This window comes from Oreochromis niloticus, linkage group LG3 (genome assembly GCF_001858045.2).
Source record: "Oreochromis niloticus isolate F11D_XX linkage group LG3, O_niloticus_UMD_NMBU, whole genome shotgun sequence".
In the NCBI taxonomy this organism is placed as follows: Eukaryota; Metazoa; Chordata; class Actinopteri; order Cichliformes; family Cichlidae; genus Oreochromis; species Oreochromis niloticus.
This window is the reverse complement of record NC_031967.2, coordinates 29,089,063-29,098,541: the sequence shown is the minus strand read 5'-3', so window position 1 is coordinate 29,098,541 and position 9,479 is coordinate 29,089,063. Positions and strand designations below refer to the sequence as shown.

General features: G+C 36.6%; 1 protein-coding gene across 1 annotated transcript; it reads left to right on the top strand.

Annotated features, from left to right (window-relative positions):
* Positions 1–4,140: 4,140 nt before the first annotated feature.
* LOC109199753 (integumentary mucin C.1) lies at positions 4,141–9,237 on the top strand. Its single transcript, XM_019355074.2, has 7 exons — positions 4,141–4,280; positions 4,382–4,425; positions 4,535–4,573; positions 6,013–6,366; positions 7,682–7,770; positions 7,891–7,975; positions 8,418–9,237. Exons 2-7 carry the CDS (start codon positions 4,392–4,394, stop codon positions 8,450–8,452), a joined length of 636 nt encoding a protein of 211 aa, XP_019210619.1. The 5' UTR covers positions 4,141–4,280; positions 4,382–4,391; the 3' UTR covers positions 8,453–9,237.
* The last annotated feature ends 242 nt before the right edge of the window (positions 9,238–9,479 follow it).

Sequence of the window (9,479 nt, the reverse complement as noted above, 5' to 3'; positions counted from 1 at the left end):
ATGAAATTATGAGACAGAGAGAGAGAGAGTGAGAGTGAACTTCTGGGAGACTTCAGAAGAACATGTGGAAGAACCAAGGTGGTCATAGCAAATACTGACTTTCACACTTGTTAGAATTATACAAACGTTTGCCTCATCACAGGCCATTGTAGAAAAGCTAATTACATTCTAAAGAAGAAAATAGCTAAAACCAAAGCAATATTTGTGTATAACAAAGGGTATGGTAGTCATGTCCAAAATGGAGTTATGTAATAACAAACACTGGTCCATGTGACCAATAGTCAATCACTAAAAAGTAGAATACAACCAGCGGGGCCATATGGTGGGATGTGGTGCAGCAAAAAGAGAAAAACAAGCAAAAATAAAGAAGGAAAATATAACCCATTGCATTTAACTTTGATAAATTCAAATTATAATGTACCATTACACCCAGAGGATTAATGTGAAATTAAATGTATGCAAGTTTTGTATATGCTGATAACTGTTCTGTCCTGAGCTTTTGTTTCCTCCAGCACCCTACTTGACTACACCACCAGTTTTCATGCCAAAGGAGGGTAATTGCACATGACTGATGGAGGAATCTTACCAAAAGTGGGAAAGTTAACCCCTGATGAAAATTCCTACAATTTTTGACACCAAGGGCAGCGTTGTTAGAAACTGTTAAATATCCTGCCCAGTACCTGGTCGGGTACTTGCACAAATCCAGTTGGGACTGCCGGTAACAGATATAGGTCATAGGCAAAACACAGCAGTCCAGAAAATAGAAATCAACGGTCCAGATTAGACAATTTTAATGTTACACAAAATTCTCCAACATTCATAGATGCAAAAGCAATACTGAGAAGAGTTCCAGATAAATATAATCTGGCAAACCCCACAGCTGTTGGGGGTTTGAATCTATAGTATTTTGAAATAACATCCAATAAAATGTTAACTATGTTGATTATGTTCATTACAATGTGCAGAAATTGGCTAACCTGACCAGGTAATGCAATAACAGGAATTTCAGTACAGTCGATGTTAAAGTCACTTATGACAGTCCAGACTAGGATGGCGTTGGATATGCTCTTGGCAGGAAAAAGGATTGGTGTGATCAAGGTGTGGTTTGACTTGTTGTACGTATATTTCAAAATGATACAGCTCCGGATAGGTCAGTTACCAGGGCATCGAAGGACTACAGACATTATCAAATGAGGCGCAGGAATTTTCTGGGATTGAAGATCCGTGGTTGACTAAAACATTCATAAATAAAAAGCTATTGTTTTATCATTGATGGTGTAATTGGCCACATTCACAGCTATATTGACTTGTTGTGGATGTTGTCTATCCCATGTTTGAGGAGTCTAATTAACAAATTAAAAACAGCGACACTAATGCAGTGCCATCCTATCAGATGCTATTGTTGGTTGGGGTCAGTGATGAATCAGGTGAGCTGGATTCATGACTAAGCAGAGACATAAATTGCCTCTAGGTTTTTAGAGGTAGGAAAGGCTAAATCTATATCACTTATTCACGTGCTTAAGCTTTTAATGATCAGAAGAAACTGAATCATGTTTAGAAGATAAACATGGGTGTTGGTTTATTGCAGGGGTGTCGAACTCTAGGCCTCGAGGGCCGGTGTCCTGCAGGTTTTAGATCTCACCCTGGGTCAACACAGCTGAATCAAATGATTAGTTCATTACTGGGCTACTGGGGAACTTCAAGACATGTTGAGGAGGTAATTCCCATGAGGAGGCAGGCTGACAGTCTGGAAGACCCAGTATCTGACCGACTGAATTGGGACGTCAGCTGATTTAACACTGACTTGACAACAGGACCCTCCCAGTAAAGAGGGAAAAGCTGAACGGCTGAGTATCACACTAGAGGGGAACCTGTTGGGATAGCAGGCTGAACAAAACACGTGCTCTTTTGTTCATAAGTAAAGTACGTGTGAAAGGAGGGACTGTTAGGGTTGAAAATTTTTGTTTTTTCTACTAAATAAAGCTTTCTTAATTATTTTTAAATACACACTGCATTTGTGCTTATATGAGTTGGCACTCCATCTTTTGAAGGTCGAGAGCTTCGTTCGGCGTGATTGTCCTGATTGATATATTGTAGGAATGATGTAGAGTGCAGAGGGATTTTGCTGCAATGCTTACATGCATATGATAATGGTTTTCTATAGGTGTCTGGGTCAGAGAGTCCGAACAAGATATCATGAACCAGACCTTAGAATCAGTAGACGAACAATGGATAATAACATTAGATTATCCAGGCTAGGCAGGGGTTGTTGTTTTTCTATGTTTCAGAGTAGAGGTGAGGTCACGGACTGTATGAGGAGGATTCGCAGGGAGACAGCTAGACTGCCACGTCCGTGTGGGAGACAGATAGCCATTATAAGCTTTGTTATTGTCGTGGTATAAAACTTACACTCCCTGATTCAGTGTCATCCTTTCTGTGAAGCAGGCGGCTGGTCCACACAGAGGTCCACAGCACTGTGTAAACTTGCAATTTCAACTGCCAAAGCAAATTAAATCTTTTTAAAAGACAGATATTTTCTCCTGAAATTCCTTCTAAAATTTTGAACATGAAAGTTAACACATTTTAATAAATATCAGCACCTTTTCCCCATTTTTCTAGTAATATACAAAGAAAGAAAGTACGTCAGTTGACATTTGAACTCATTTACTTACATTTAAATTTTTAGTGCTACTTTCTGATTTAAAAAAATAAAAAGGGTTGCTCTGCTTACAGAGCACGAGACAGGATACTGTCATGAGATAAGTTTCACTACTTAAGAAGATAGCAGCTATGGTTACACATCTTTGTTTCTATTTCTTTGCACGTACACCACAACAAACCTTAAATAAAAACTAATACTACCTCAGAGCAGTAACCACAATCACATAACTAGCCATATAAACTAAAGTATGTGCTTCATGGAAGGACACACCTTTGGCTGGACTTAAAATGAATACATAAAATGAATGAATTAAAGTAAAATACACATTTATTAAAATGAAAATTAAATAAATGTGCTCTTCTGTATGTATCAAAAAAAAGAGATAAGCTGTGGGAGGGGAGGTACATGTGACAAGCAGCTCGCCTGGTCTATTCAAAACAAGCACATTGTTTTGAATAGACTTGCTACAGTCCAACCCAAATGCAATGGTTTGCAAATCTCATAATACAAATTCTCAAATGAGAAAAAACACAACTCAAAAAAAAGGTCATTTTGAATTTGATGGGATTAATATGTCTCCTTCTTCCATTCTTTAGCACAAAGGAAACATGGGTAAGGCCCGTTTAACCTTTAAGTCTTTGGAACTGCCTCCCTTGGACCCACCACTTCATGCCATTCTTATATTGCAGTGAACTAACTGACTAAGACATTAAAAGAGGTTCTCCAATATTTATTTTTCTGTTTCCAAGACAGGACTGATTAGTTTCCCTTTCATTTATTCCCATACAGCAATCTGCATGACAGCTACTGAATGTATGTGTGATTTTATTTTGTTCCCACAAAAACAATAAACTCTGGAATGAGAGCCAATATTACATCAGAGCAATAATCACTGTCAGTCATTTCAAACAGCCATATAAACTTTCACTGATGAAAGGAAACCGCTGTAACCACTAAAACATCTTTGACTTTTGTTTCTGTGTGGCTCTCTTACCTTCAGCTTCTCTGAGTGCTCTGTGACTGTGACACTAAAAAGCTGTAATCTGTGTGAAATGAGATGAAGAAGGACTGATAAATGTAATATATTTATCGTTGCTTAACTACAGCACATAAGATGGGCAGGATGATGTAAATAAATAATTTCTTAATGAAAATTGCAAACAAACAAGCAGCTGACCTGGTGCGCACTCTTTTATAAACAAACATGTAGTTTTGAATGATCCTGCAATGCTAAGAAAACTTAACCTAGAGTAAGCAAATGTCCTGAGCAGAGATCGCTCAATTTGCAACCAAATATATCTGAGACACATCTCGTTTAATCACTCATTCAGTCATACATTTGTTTTCAAGAGTGACAAAGTGTCCTTCGAACTCATCTCTGTAAACTAAAAATAGTTTTCACAGAGATGAGAGAAGATGCATTTACTTTTTAACATTTTCACTCTGTTAGGAGCTTCCTCACTTTGTCAAAACATCACTTTTATGAAGCGCGGCAATGGGTCAAAGCACACGCAAAAAGCACAACCACAAGCTACGGACTATTTATTATTCAAAGTTAATGAAGAGGAAGGAGATACACAGGTACAACTTTTTCATAGTGAGGACACAAAGCCAAGAGGTGAGACTACACTCAGAGAAATACTGCAGCATGATGGATTTACAAATAGAGATGTCTTTTTGAAAACAAACAAACATTTTATTCAGAGTGTTAAATTGCAGATTGCAGATCATGGAGGGAAGATTAATGAAACTGCTCATCTTTGGTTTGTACTCTTTTCTTATATTTGTTGTTCAGAAATATGTGTTCAGTCATGTACACACAGGATGCGTGTTTTGGTTTGTCATGTATTTTGATTTTCTTTGTTTTTACAGGGGTTTTTATTTTCTGTGTGCAGATCGGGCAACAGGGAGGTAAGAAAATATGAATTTATATCTATCTAGTATAAGTGATTGTCAGAAATAAGAACACGGCGATAGTGAATCAAAATATTTAAGATCAAATAGCAACACGACTAGAGTGCTAAAATGAATAATAACAGTATTAATGACAGTAACTGAAAATTTTTACAACTCACCACCAAATCGTCCAAGTGACTAAAAACTGTTTTTAGTTGAACTTACTGTGAAATTTTCTCATGTTTTTTCATACAACTTATATATTTGATATCACAATCAAACAGATCATTGCTAACATTGCTAACATATCAAAATGTAAACACACACATTTACACATTCATACATATATATATCATGAAATGCCATTTAGGAAAATATCACATATATTACAATAAAAGTCTGAATATATGGAATGAAACTTGAATATATAGATTGAATGAACCTCATGTTTAGAGATGAGGTTTTTCCTGAATTCTCTTCCTTTAAAAATGGCATCAGCTAAATTATTTGAGTACCTTGTACAGTTTGACAACTGTTTTGCGACAGCTGTTCAAACTGCAAATGGTACAAATAATTTGAAGTCTATATAGCGTCACCCTGAAGATCATATTTTCATTTATTTCTAACACTTATGAATCATTTTCAACAAAATGTTTCTGGGAGAAGATTATTCACAATTCTTGAGGAAATTAATCACTCATTGATAGAGATGTCATCTGAGATAACACTTCAAGCAGAAGCTGAAGCACATTATATGGGGTCATTATACCATTCTACATCTCGAAGAGTAAGGTCAAGATAAGTGATAAAAATGGAAGCAAATTTGACGTGACTTTTCATTAAGTATATTCAGAAGATCATTCTCTATATATGCAAGTTTCATTCGATTTATTCAGACTTTGATTGTAATATATATAATATTTTCCTAAACGACATTACACACACACACACACACACACACACACACACACACACATATATATATATATATATATATATATATATCTAGCACCCTTACAAAATAAACATCATGTGTTAGCCTCCTAAGACCAGAACTGTTTCATGGCATGCATTCTTTATTTCTCTTTGCTATTTGGGCTGATTGGGACCAGATGAATGTAAGAACAAAGAATTACCTGATTTTAATTTTTTTTTTACCTGATTTTTGTTTCTGAGAAAAATTAGATCCACATATGAGGACATTCGCTTTAAATTTCAATAGAACAGTGGCAGTATAATGTCCTCGTAAGTGAATATCAGGCCCTTGTAGAGCTAAATTTAGTATTTTTTCTAGACAACCAAAAATGTGATGTCCACATATGTGGACGGCAGGTCCTAGGGGGTTAAATTAAAGTGCAAGTATGATATTAACATTTGGATTTTTGCCAGCTTTCTAATTTTCTCCTTAACTTTGACATCCTTTTTTACAATTTTTTTTAAATCAACTACTACAGATACCAGCACTGCTGCTGCCATTATTACAATTAAAACTACAACAGATACCAGCACTGCTCCTGCTATGACTACAACTACAACTCCAGCTATAACAGATACCCGCACTGCTCTTGTTATGACTACAACTACAACTCCAGCTACAACAGATACCAGCACTGCTATTGCTATGACTACAACTACAACTCCAGCTATAACAGATACCCGCACTGCTATTGCTATGACTACAACTACAACTCCAGCTATAACAGATACCCGCACTGCTATTGCTATGACTACAACTACAACTACCAGCACTGCTTCTGCCATTACTACAACTACAATTCCACCACATAACAATGGATTATTTTTGATAGGTATGTAACTTTACATGGCTGAATAGAATAAAATAAAATTGAATAGAATAGCCCTTTTTTGTACATGAAGAACAAATTTATGGGTGCTCCACACCAATTGTGCAACGGTAAAATATAAATAGTGAGACAACAGGAATAAGAAACAAACAGAAGAGATATATAAAACTTGAGGAATACATACAAAACAAGAGGAAGGCACACATTGGAGTGGAAAGTGATTGGAAGCAGTGCAAAAGGACTGAGTAATGGATGATGAGGCTCAGATTGGTGAGGTGGGTGCGGGTGGGGTGTTCGGGTATAGTGTTTGCTAGCAGTCTGAATGGCCCAGGGGAAGAAGCTGTTTGTGGATCTGGGGATGTGGGACTTGATGGACCTGAGGCTCTGACCTTAGAGAAGCAGGTCAAACAGAGGCGAGGTGCAAGGGGTCACCTGTGATGGCCCTGGTTTTCCTGAGACAGGAGAATCTGGTGATGGCTTCCAGACGTGGCAGAGGGCAGCCAATGATCTTTTGGGCTGTGCAATTACCCTCTGCATATCCTTCCTGTTCTCAGTTGTGGCTCCTGTGTCCCAAACACCTGGACAGTAGGAGAGCACTCCCTCCACTGAGGAGTGGTAACAGGCCACCTGCAGCTTCTGGATTTATAGAAGTCTTATTCATACCAAGTGCATCAGTGCTTTTACTTTTGGTTTGATACAAAACTAAAGAATTTTTTACAGATTAAAATATTTATTATTATTTCATTTAATTACAATTCCATTGTGAGTAACATGAACTTATTACACATTGGGAATTATTAAGGTTCAGATGTGATAATTGGATTTTTGTCAAGTTTTCTAATTTTCTCTTGTCATTCTTTTTCTGCTCTTTTTAAAATAAATACCATAAGTAGTAACACTGGTACTAATACAGCCCCACTGACTGAAACCACATTTCCTGTGCAAAGGAATAGCATATAATATAACATGTTAAATATCAGGCCCATGTTCATATTGCACATACAGCACAATGAATGTAATAATTAATAATTAATAATGTAGTAATTAATAGCTTATTGAGTTTGGTTATTATAATTTCCTGTGAGAAGCAACAGCGTTCAATTTGTAAAGCTATGAAAAATCTGGCAATGATTAATCACAAAGAATAGTTGATGTGTTTAATTTTTAATTAAAGATATTATGTAGAATATGAATAAACTTAAATGAGTCTTATTGTTGTTAAGTCCATCAGTGCATTTCCTTTTGGTTTGATACAAAACTGAAGAATTATTTACAGATGAAAATAATTGTTATAATTTCCTTTAATTACAATTTCCAGGTGTGCAGAAGAGGACTGTAGTGAGGCTGAGAATGAAACGCAGTGCTGATCTGACAGATCCAAACATCAGGGATCAAGTGCTGCAGCAGGTACAGTAAACAGATATGTTTGCTCTGCTTTAAAACACCTCTGGTCCATTTTATTATCAGCTCTTAGCAACCCAAGCAACAAATGACACCTTTTGTCTTTTTTTACATGGTTATATTCAGCTGGAGGCTTCTCTTCAAAGTCAGCTCTCTGGTGTTGTGAGTCTGTGCTGGAGGCACATCAGCTGTGAAAAGCAACAAAAGGAAGGTACGGATCCTGAATAACGTACTTACACAGAACACCATTTCACTAGTGACCCATATATGGTTATGTTTTATGTCATCAATATGTTAAAGAGAGAAATGTTCTGAAACCAGAAAAATTTCATGGCCTGTTTTATGTTTTGATTAATTCAGTGTCTAATCCTAATTTTGAGCTACAGATCTGTTTAGAATGCACAAATATCCTATCTGATATTAACAAGTGATGGTTAATCCTTGAGGCCAGGGAGAGGGACTTTTTAAGGTTTTACAACCTATTTTCAGAGAAAAAAACATAAATAATCTCATAATATCAGGTCCTGTTTTCTTTAAGACATGAAAACAAAACAGCCGAACAGTAGGTAAGTGGTCTGGTCGAAATTAAAAGTTAGACTGTTTGGATTCCAGTGTATCTCTAACCAGGTTCAAACATCTCTTTCTTCCTCCAGCAGACACATGTGTGGAGAACAGCGATTTACTCTAAAAGAGGACCACAGAGAAGTTTTGACCACAGGAGCAGGACAGCTATGATGAAGTTTATAAAACTACAGCTTGTATTCTTAATTATTTTATTTTAGTTAGTTTATTTAGATACAAATGTTAAATTACTACAGTGGCTGTATTTGATGTTTTAGTTTGACTGATTTGCTGTTTCTCTACATTATTAATGTTATACTATAACCAGAAATGAAAAATAGTTTTGGAAGATTATCTCACTTCATTTACAGAGATCTTTCTATCCTCTGTTATTCCCCTCAGACTTTCCCACAGGCACCAGTCACCACACCAGCACAACCAACCTGCAGTGCAGTGATATGAGCTGCAGTACATTTGAAGGATGAAGTTTAAGTTTTAAGTTTACAAATCATTCTTTTACTGTGTGCAACTTTACCCTTATACAACCTGGCCTGGAGGGGTTCATAGATGACTCAATAACTGAAAACAAAACAAGCCCAGATTAGTAAGTTTCTACCACCTTGCACCACTACCAGTTCAAGGTCACTGGGATTTGAAATCATTCCTGATTTTTAGTAGCTGCACCTAAGTGATGAATTTAAAAATACTTGTTCCAAAGTTATCATGTTTACCTAATTTTCAGAAAACTTGACCTCTGTGCTTGACTTTCAATTCAACGTCACTAGGTTTCAAACTCGTCAGAAACATTTTGTACACGTACCTATGATATCACTTTGAAGATCCTATGCAACGTCATTCTCAAGTTATCATGTTCAGAAACTTGGGTGTCCACGCCACCAGCCACCCCATCTGCCTGCCTGGTAGGGTGACAACAAAACCCCATCAGCCTTTTACAGCTGAGGGGTAAAAACCTTTCACAAGAAAAAAAAAATGGATGCAAAAATTTCAGTCTGCATTTAAACAGAGGCAAATTACAGATTCTGTTCTGTGGGTTTTCAATGAATTTAATCTACAATATACTGAGAGGGATTCATTTTTACATTTGTGAAGTCACCTCCACTTAACATTAAACTCATCACTGTACTTATTAATCT

Excerpts from the sequence above, each read along its gene's own strand:
- LOC109199753 (XM_019355074.2), top strand. The coding sequence starts at position 4,392 with ATGGAGGGAAGATTAATGAAACTGCTCATCTTTG. Across the intron at positions 4,426-4,534 it reads AATGAAACTGCTCATCTTTG|GGGTTTTTATTTTCTGTGTG; the intron begins GTTTGTACTCTT and ends TTGTTTTTACAG. Across the intron at positions 6,367-7,681 it reads CAATGGATTATTTTTGATAG|GTGTGCAGAAGAGGACTGTA; the intron begins GTATGTAACTTT and ends TACAATTTCCAG.